This window comes from Parambassis ranga, chromosome 3 (assembly GCF_900634625.1).
Source record: "Parambassis ranga chromosome 3, fParRan2.1, whole genome shotgun sequence".
Taxonomy (NCBI): domain Eukaryota; kingdom Metazoa; phylum Chordata; class Actinopteri; family Ambassidae; genus Parambassis; species Parambassis ranga.
In genome coordinates, this window is record NC_041024.1 from 21,028,256 (window position 1) to 21,038,675 (window position 10,420).

Below are 10,420 nucleotides of genomic sequence, written 5' to 3' on the forward strand. Positions count from 1 at the left end.
GACTTCATTGGACTGGGTGATCAAGATACTAGGTGATAAACTTCAAGTCGTATTTGGCAAAGTAGATAAACAGTGCGCCATTTAAGAGTGTGAGACTCTGTTTGCAGATAAACAGATGGCAATTTTACAATCCACATAAATCTCTTTGACTGAGAAAAAAAAGGTTCACATTAAAGAAGCTAAAGCCACAAGACTTTTGAAAGAGACTTCTCATTTTAAAGGCAAATGGAGGACATCTGTTTCGCTGTGTTAACAGTCAGAGAACATGGCTGCCATGGTAAAGACACAAACATGGTATGCACTGGACGACACCAATGGAATGGAATGGAAGTCATTGATGCTGGATACACTATGTATGTACAATTATTTCAAATGCACATGTTTTTGTGAGTGTACTACATTAAACTCATGCATAATTTGCATGTGTTACAATAAATTTGCAGGAGATTTTTGTTTTTTAATATAGCCGACAACACAGAAACCATGCACTATAATGGTGAATAACATTTCCGCTTCCAAATGATAAAATAATGCATGAATACACTGTTGAATGGAAGCATCAGCTTAAGAGCACAGGGGATGGGGAGGTTTTTTCTCTAAGTACACATTGGAGACATTTAGCAGTTGATGGCACAGTAATGACCACAAAGCCTGGTCAGCCTGTCCTTACGAGTCAGGCTATTAGCAGACAAAAAAATAAAAACGAATAATGTCAAACGTCACATCCAGAGCTGGAAATGCTGAAAACAAATGCACACCTGGACTTACACAAACCTGTCAAATACTTCAGCTGCTCTCAGAAAACCATTTTTTTCTCTTCAAGTATCACAGCAAGGCCTTATCTTAGCCACTTCAAGCAGCGATGCCTACTTGAGATGAATTTCTAATGTGAAAGAACTGGAAAACTATTATCTGGACTTGGCAGTTTTCTTTGGCTGGCCGATCACCACCACCGCTATACTGCTGCCTCCCTTTCATAGTTCCTGCAGGACCACTCTCCGTCAATTGTCCTTGTTTCTCTGATGAATGAAATAGTCTTGTTGTTAGGAGAATGCAGAAACCTTCCACCGTACAAAGCCAGAGCATCAACAATTACTCGTGCGTGTGTTGCCTCAGCCTCTAACTGCTCTGCTCATTACTATGGATACTCAGTAGCCTATTATATTATAGAAACGTGATTCTAGCCAGATCATAAAAAAAGAACCAAGCAATGAACTTCATTCATTCTCATATAGCCGAAGAGGCTGTGAGAGTATTAAGAATTGTGTGCCATCGGGCAACCTTTAAAACCACCTCATTACATCTATTAAACAACGTGGTAATATAAAAGATGTATATAATAAATCATCTGTGTGTGATTTGAATTTACAGATAAATCAGTGATGTCTCATTGGTCCGTCTAGCCTCTGTCATTGAGCTGCTGGTGCTGCTGGGTGGAGGTTGCTGTCCATGCTGAGCAGCAAAAAGGAAAGAAAAAAAAAGGAGGAGAAAAAAAAGCAGCCTGCTGGCGAGGGGCCATGAAATGCACAATTAGTCCTGGGTCAGTAGCATTAGGTTTTCTCAAAGGCAAAAAAGGCAATCAATGCATGACTTTGTGCTTATTATAAGCAGGATTTGGGCATTTTTTAACAGAAAACCCAAGAGGTTGTTGATCTCAGAGCATGAGAGGAGGAGGAGGAGATAAATGAGTGGAATACGAATGGGGCAGGTTTCCCAAAGAGGAAATCTTTATCCTCGGGTCACACTTGGGTCACACTAATCACTAACCATTTGCCATGACCTCTGACCCTCCCATCCTTTTGCCTTTCACGCTGCTGAGCTTCGAACTGATGCCAATTCTGTGCGCCATTTGACTAAAAAAAATTCTCCCTGATAAAACAGTCACGTAAATGACTCCTGTGTTGTAAATGAGAGCGCTTGATTCCCATAACATACAGGGTGCTAGGCTACCCTCTAGTGGCACAGAGAAGCGCTGAACCGTGTCACAAAATAAGTTGTTGTCTGCCTCAGACGGATAAAGGGTAAACGGGATACCAAGACTGATGGCAGGAAAAGTCCTTTGTGGCGTAAGACGACGCGGAGGAAGCCGTTCGGGGAATTCCAGTGCGTTAACGGGAGATGTTTACTTTATATGCAAATCAGTCTCATCGACACCAGAGGTCTTATTTTAAGGCCCGAGCTCGGCTTTTTTATTCCTCCCCTGACTTTTCAAGAAAGAAAGCTTTGATGTTGGCAGGAAGGATCGATGCCAAGAGAGAGAGAGAGAGAGGCAGAGAGAGAGAGAGAGAGAGAGAGGATGCAGAATGAAAATGTACTTCTGGGGGTGTGTGGGTGTGCGGCTGAGAGGGATGGGGGGAGTTTGGTGGGGGTGTATGTTGGATAGTCTGCCGTCATCATAGCTCCTCTGTTTTGAGCCCCTTCTGAGACCTATATTGCTACATGTCCATCTACACAAATGATGGAGAGGAGGAAAAAAAAAGCTACAAGTGACGTTTCCACATCTCCATCCGCCCCGCATCATCTGGACATGATAAAGTTTGTCGGCTTTCGCGTTTTCCTCAGAGGATGCGGGCTGAAATGTAACTGGTTGACCTTACTGCACCATTTATTTCTGTTTCATTTAGCACAATCTGTCGGAACAGTTGCTCAACACGAGGACGGGATCAGGCGAATGGGTGATGTGAGCGTCTCCGCATCCTTCTGTCATTTGGCCACGAATAGGCCTGCGGAGCCGCTGCGGAGGAGCAACTTTATGGGGACACACTGAAGGAAAGGGGAGGAAGAGGAGGAAGAGGAGGAGGAGGGGGGGAAGACATTCACAACCAGACACCAAGATTAAGTAGTTTGTTTAAAGGCTGCACATGATTTCGTGCGTGGTGACAGAAAGAGCGCATCAGGCGATTCATACAGAAGCAATTATTAAGATGATCATAGAAGGCCACTTAATGAGACTGATGGAAGTATAAAAAGTCCCAGAATGACAGAAATACCAACCAACAAGTCAGATCAGTGCACAGAAAGCAGCACACAGGGGCTGAGATCAATTCACGACTCAAAAAAAAAAAAAACGCACGGCGCAATCCGCATCTACTTACATAGAGCTGATGTTTTTGAATAACTCCGCTATGTCAACGCTGGTCCCATTGTTCCCAGTGTCTTGCACGGCGAGTAAAGGGAAAAACCTGCCGTTGTCGGACTTATTGCAATAGATCTCTGTTTGAGAGCAACTGCAGGTCGGCGGGCAGTCCAGCATGGAGCTCAGATAGTCCTGGAAAATACTCATCAGAAACAAAACCCTCCACCAGCAAATCCGGATCGAATGAAACCATAGATCCATGTCTCCGGGCAAAGTGAGGAGGATAGAAGAGGTCCCGATGTCCTCTGGGTTAGAACAAAACGAAGAGAAGAGGAGAGGAGGAGAGTGGGAGGAAGGAAGGAAGGAGGAGGATGGTTGGTGCGTCTGTACAGAGGATGCTCTATGTGAGCGTTTCTGCCGTGGATGGATGCTGTAGTGTCCTTGCGCGTCAGAGATTGGGTGAAAAGGAGAATGGGGGTGGGGGGGTGGGGGAGAAAAAGAAAGAAAAGACGCAACAAAAAAACGCAAATCAAAGATAAGAAAGCGAAAAATTAGAAGCTTCAGCTCGTTTTAGACGCATGGTTGTTCCCCGTAATGTCGTGCTGCTGATGCCGTCGTCGTCTCTCCCCAAGAAGGACCAGGACGACTGGCTGGAGAGAGACAAAATGAGAAGTTGGAGCGTCAAGTCCCTCCTACCGGCTACAGTCATACTGACACCTGCAGAAACTGCATGCCATCAAGAGTGATTACAGCAACACTGCACGTAAAGACTGCTGCTGTTCCCGGCAGCAGCGGCAGTGTGTTATAAGATTAAAACAGAGCAAAGCAAAGCTTTAGTGCAACTCAAATTTGAATTCATGTTGAGATGTGATTTTTATTATTATTATTATTATAGGCTATACTGTATTAGAACTGGAAGGATTCCAAGGTTTTGAAAATATATGAAAACATTGCAGTGCTTTGAAATATAGTTATTATTTTGCTATTAAATAAATTAAATTACCTGGTTGGTAATTCCTAAAGTGGCGCCCCCTCTGTCATTGAAAGTTTCACTGACTAATATAATAATATGCAAATATTAATTATTCCAGCTGAACTGCTTGTACTTGTCAGAGTGTAGGTGAGCAATGAGAACATTTTTAGCTTTAGTGTCAAACAGAATAAGTTATACACTACAACATTCTGCGGTGAAATTAAACTATTCATTGGACAAACAGATGTTAAACCTAAACAGTGTCACCCTGTTTTAACTCTAAAAAATATAACACCCATAAAAAGTTGTGGCTCTTGGGAATATTATACTCTAAACTTCAATTTTCAGTGATGTTTCTCATGAATCACTTTTTAAGGATTTGGTTTCCTTTTTCCAGTTTTTTTATTTTGTATCTATTTGTTGCTGGAGTTCATGTAAAACTCAACCTCTCAAAAAATGAAAAAAAATATTATTATTTTAATTTTTATTTATTTATTATTTAGTATTTTTTTTTGCTCCTTGATGTTTGAACATTTTCAAACAGCACATTTGCCTTTTTGCTCACTTTGTATTTGCATTTAAGGAGCAGGTGCCAAACCACTTACTGTGTTTATAGTATTTATTATCTTGGCATAAACCAAGTGAGAGGGGGAGATTAGGAATGTTGTGTTTTTTTAAGAGTAAGCTATTGTTTTCATTGTGATATGGCAATTTGGGTGATGCTGATGCAAGAGACTAGCTTACATTAAAAGCTGCAGATCGAGTTTTATAAGGCTGGTTTTGTTTATCTATCAACTAACCACACTCAACAATAACCAGTTACAATTATGGATATTGGATTGTTGGCAATGCCCAACCACTGCACTGTATTATAGTCTGATTTTAGCTGCATCACCTTGTACACACATATACCTCCCTATTGGCTCTTAGTCATACGCCAAAAACAAAACAAACAAGAAAAAAACAAGGTTGGTTTTTGTGTTTCTCTTTAGGTCATGGAGTGATTACATGTTACATTATTGTAGTGTACTGCCTTTACTGTGATAATGTTTTCAAATTCTTATAGTCACATTTCATCTTGTCTAACACATTTGAAGTGTTTTTTTTTCTAGAAGAGTGCTGCCCTATAGTGACAACCACCTGTCATCGTCTCTCTGACCTAATCCAAGATGAAGTTTCATTTTTTAAAAACTAAACAGACTTGAAAGCCCTTTGCCAATAGTCTCTCAAGTGTCATCCAGAGCTCTATAAAAATGTGACTGCTAAATCAGATCCCTCCTGATCTCTTGATCCCATCCTGAAGTTCTATTTGTCCCTGTCTTTGAAATATTTCCATTAATGAAGTTTGAAAAAAAAAAACATGAAATACCTTCTTAAACCCGTGACACCTTTCCATCTCTAAATAAATGAAAAAGAGTGCAGCCATCACTCTTCTGTTCTCTCTGAACCATCACTGGACTTCAGAATTCAGTCGACTCTATCAGGTAATCTCCTGAGCTATCTTTGCTTCCTGTTTCAAACGTGCAGCTGCCATCCCTGTGGCGGTCACACAGCAGTACACCTCTCTCTGGGAAAGCCAACCTGAGACCTTCATCTTACTTCATCCAGCTGAATCAATTTCCATCCCACACTGGCCATCAACAGTAAAATGTCCATTTGTAGTGACACTGGACTCCTTTACTGGCTGTACTGGTCTGCTAGAATCAGTCTAGAACAGCCAGTGTAACTGTACAACCTTCAAAGAGGCCCCGCTGAAGATGAAGGGCTACATAAGCAGAGCATGGGGTTGGTGAGGACTAATTAAGTTGAATAAGTGTTCCTCCATGTCTCCAAACTGCACAACTTAAAAGACGGTATGCCCTCAGATCTCTGTACAGCTGAGAAGGGAGCAAACTTAAAGATTTAGCAGAAGATTGTCCTTTCCTTCCTATACTGACTTACTTATCTGAATACATCATGTGTTCTCACATGTTCTGCTGGAGAACACATATGTAGATTGCAGCAGTAATGACGGGAAACCGGTTTGTGCAGGTGGTGTTGGCACTCTGTTGATCCCTTCGCTCACTTTACTTTACTCTTTATTTCTTGTTGAAGGTTTGAACTTCAGTTTGCATAATGAAATAATATCAGACCATATCAAATCCAAGAATATAAAAAAACACTTTGTGGCACTGTTGCACTGCTTTGTTAGGACCACTTTATGGTTGCTGCACCGGTGTGTCTGCAAGGGTCACTGTGTGTCCTTGTAACTTACATTGTCTGAGAGAGTGTCTCTGCATGCTGAAGAATGAACAAAGATCATTATCATCACCACAACTGTGCCGGAGCTTTGAACTAAATCCAACATAAAACAAATGCAAGTAAAAGTTACAGTGCAATGGTGCAGAAGTCAAGAACCTTTACCCTTTATGTAGTAAATTCAGAACACTGTGTTCAATCTTCATGAACGTGGGAACCAAATCTGATGACATCCTCGACCATGCAAAAATGCATTGCCTGAGGTCATACTAACCACAGACCCCCAGATTCAGCCCATCCGTAAGTGAAAGCAGACATTTACATATGTCATGATTTAGAGAAACTCCCTGAAGGCATTGCTGACTGATCTTAACCCACTGACCAACAAAACTGAAAACATTTTACACAAAACGTAAAGAAATTCCATCATGGTATTCCTAAGATATCATATTCACATCCTACTGGATGTAAAAAAAGGCAATTCAAAACTTTTGGAGAACACAAATCCAGGGAGATTTGGTATCTACAAAGAAGACTTTGAACAGCAATGAACCGGCCTTCTGGCGCTCCGTCACACTACCAGGGGCGCCAAAAACAACAACAACAAAAAAATACATCTAATCCAGGAAGTTACCAAAAATCCAAGAAAAACATCCAAGAAACTGCAGACTGCTCTCCTCTCACTAAATGTTGGTGTTCATGACAACCAGGGCAAAACTTATGGATCATCCAGGAGGCGCATCACACCCAGATAACACACGATCCCTTTGGGAGAGTGTTGTGTGGACTGATGAGGTAGAAGGTGTAAACCTAACACAACACTCAACTCTACAATAAGGACATGCTATCTAAGAGTGAAGTGGGAGCATGAGGTGATGGTTACATAACAGCGAGGTAAATATTCTTTCTTGGAAGAAAAGTCTAAAAGAACTGAAGAGTTATGCAGCAACACAAAGGAAGTATTGGATAAAGCTTTTGCTCCAGTGTATCTAATTTTCTGTTTTCTCAGGCTGTCTTAGTTTTATAGAAAATTTGTTTGAAGATCTGACACAGTTTAGTAACAGGCTCCCACAAAAACAAGGGAACACAGAGGGAGGCATGGATGAATATTTTTTATGGAACTGTACCACAAGAAGAAATTGATTTGTGCTTGAAAGTTTTCAATAGGGACCCTGAAATTACAAAAAAATGTGGTTGTTACAAAACAGGAAATGAAGGTATGACTATAAGTGGTCCCTGAATTCATGTGGTGGGTTTAAAAAGCCCAAAAGGGTCTTCTGTCACAGCGTGGGGTTTGGAACTAAAGAGGAAACATGAATTCTGCTCTCCACAGCAGTATGTCTTCTTTCTGTCTCTTACACTCTTTTTATGTGTGCGGTGATTTAAAACTAGACTTAAATATTCTGGTTAGTTGTAACACCTGATGAGAGTGACTGGAAAACAATTTCCACGAGCTGTATTTCTCTACCACCAGTGCAACAATTAAAACTTCAGCTCCTCCGCAGCTTAACAGTGCAGCGGTACACACTCAGTGCTGTGTCCGTTGGGGGAGGACTGTTCTGTGGATTTTGTAAAACTCTGGCACTGAAACTGTTGGCTCAGTGTGTCTGTTAGACGAATAAACTTCAGACTCAAAAATGTTTTTTTTTTCTCAAGATCTCAGTTGGCCTGGCATCTAACCCTGCTGGCTGACAACTGGACTGAAGCCTTCCAGGAACTTATAATTACAGGTTTGTTGTTGTTGATTTACTTTGTTACTTTGTTATTTTTTTCCTGACAGTTCTTTGTCATCAGTACAGAATGATGAGTAAAATTGTCAAAGAGAGAGGTCATGCAATTAGAATTCATGAGTCCATCTCAGCCCCAGAAGTCAAAAGTATAACATTAAAAAAAACAACAACCAACGTGTATCCCTGGCTTTCCTGTTCTTGTTCATTTGCATTTTCTCTGTCATCCTATTATGTATTCTTCTAACCAAGCACAATCAGTGATGCTGTAAATTGGTTCTCATTATTTCTTGCAGGTAATTACAATGTTCCTCAACTCATAGTTCATTCCCTTCTACACTATATACTGCACAGGACTCAGGAGGAAGCCTTTACATAACTTTGTTCCTACCTGCTGTCTAAAACCTGTACTACGCTCATGACTGCTGTTATTGTTACTACTGATCCTGTTATATTTTATTTTTGAGAGTATGGGCTAATATGCTAACAACCAGACCACCTACCTAAGGCTGAATAACTTTGCAGCTGAGATTTTGAGAAAACAATCTGATTTTATGTGATGTATTGTGCTAACCTATAAGCTATCCACGTCTTGGCTGCAAAGACATAAGAAAAGTATCAACCTTCCTATCTAAATCTCACCAAAGAGGGCCATTGTGTGTAAAATTGTTCCTCTTAAAGGATCAGGCTTTAATTTGGGGGCCACTAGACCATATCAGCCCACAGGGCAACCTCTCAATCTCCATGCTAATGAGCATCCACTGAAGACGCATTTATAGACCTTTGTTAGGGTGTTTTATGGTCTTTGGAAAAGGATAACATGATCATCAGATCAATGCCATAAGCAAGGTGTCTTTATTCAGATGAAAGCATGGCTGGTTTAATTAAAAACAAAGAAAAAGAAGTCAGTGACTCAAAACTGTATATTTTTTCAACAAAGTTGGTAAAGAAGAAGTGTTTTTTTTTTTAGTAACTACAATTTAACCCCCAGCTGCTCGTAAAGAGCCACTCAGTGGCCATTATGAGAAGAAGATGACTTGGCTACTCCCAGTGGTCAACAGCTTAATACTGATTGTAATTGGTTGCATCATGGGGCTTCCGTAATAATCACACAAAAGAATGGCATGGTCACAAAAACACTTAGACAAACATGAAGTATAAAAATCCACATTTTGCTGACCTATAAATAATTTCTATCTGATCAGATCAAATTTCCATCATATATATATATAGTTAGTGTAGATACTACGTTATCAGGATCATAATTTGCTTTCAGATATTAAGAGATCAATTTCCCTGTGTGTGAGTCAAGACTAATGGAAGAGCTCACATTCAATCAGAACAAGTTCCAATTTACGCAAGTGGAAGGGGCACTCAGTCTTAAAGGGTTCTGAAAAAGCTCTCACGTTTGAAATGATCTGTGTCTATTTCTTCAGTTGCTTTGTCCTCAGCTCCATTCCTTAAACAAATATACAATGCAATAAAAATGAAGAACGAATACTCAGACACAGGTGTGTGTGCTCCATAAAGCTGTGTGCTCTATACACTCGGAATTATGAAACATATTCACTCAATTCAAAGAAATGTATGTTTTTTTATTCTGCACTACATCTTGAAGGTAAGAAATGAAGGACAAATCAGGTCATCAGACCTCTGTCCTCGTTCACTGAATGAAAGCGTGATTAGTGACTAATGTTTTACTGAACACACAGCTTCAAGAACACGCGTGTTAAAAATTGCAGTTCATGCTGCAGCCTCACATGTTCAAATTAAACAGCAGAAATAAACATATTTACAGCCTGGTACAAAAAAAGAAATACATAAATCTGGCCTCAAATAATAAGTTCCATTCTAGTGTAAACTGTACATGTGGTGAATTGGTTTGGGGGGGTGTTTCACAGAGCAAGTTTCCTGCTTCTGCAACTGCCCACCCACCTCAGCTCTATCCCTGCTTCCCCCTCTATCAGTACTTGTGACTGTGACGCTGTCAACATGGTGACGGTCAGAACCTCCCAGAGTCTTCCCCACCGAGACTCAAAACAGGGCTTCAAAAACCAATGGACGACGTCATGGAAATTTCATCCATAGTTTTTTTTTCCTGTCAATGGATTATAGTGTGTGTAAAAGATGTGCTGGTCAGGGTGACACAAAAAGCATGGAAAAACTTGCAGATGGGTAAAGTTTGCCTTGAAAACAATTGTCAATCTACACCTAACCACATAGTTTAATGCCCTTACAATGGCAATGAATTGATTTTTTTCACAACAAAAACAACTTTTGTTATCCTTTTAGTTTACCATGACCAGATTTGTCATTTTCAGACACTGCATGCTACTAAAATCACCAATTGTCTACTTGTATCCTGACAGCTGCATCTGGAGGATGATGCTGAAGTTTTTCAATTTG

At 40.5% G+C, this 10,420-nt stretch overlaps 1 protein-coding gene across 3 annotated transcripts in view; it reads right to left on the reverse strand.

Moving 5' to 3' along the window:
* ntrk3b (neurotrophic tyrosine kinase, receptor, type 3b) overlaps window positions 1–3,337 on the reverse strand; it is a 138,308-nt gene extending 134,971 nt beyond the window's left edge. For all 3 annotated transcript variants that reach the window (XM_028401842.1, XM_028401840.1, XM_028401841.1), the window contains exon 1: window positions 3,096–3,337. In XM_028401842.1, the coding sequence (XP_028257643.1) occupies window positions 3,096–3,337 (242 nt within the window). The remainder of the gene's footprint in view (window positions 1–3,095) is intronic.
* Window positions 3,338–10,420: the final 7,083 nt, after the last annotated feature.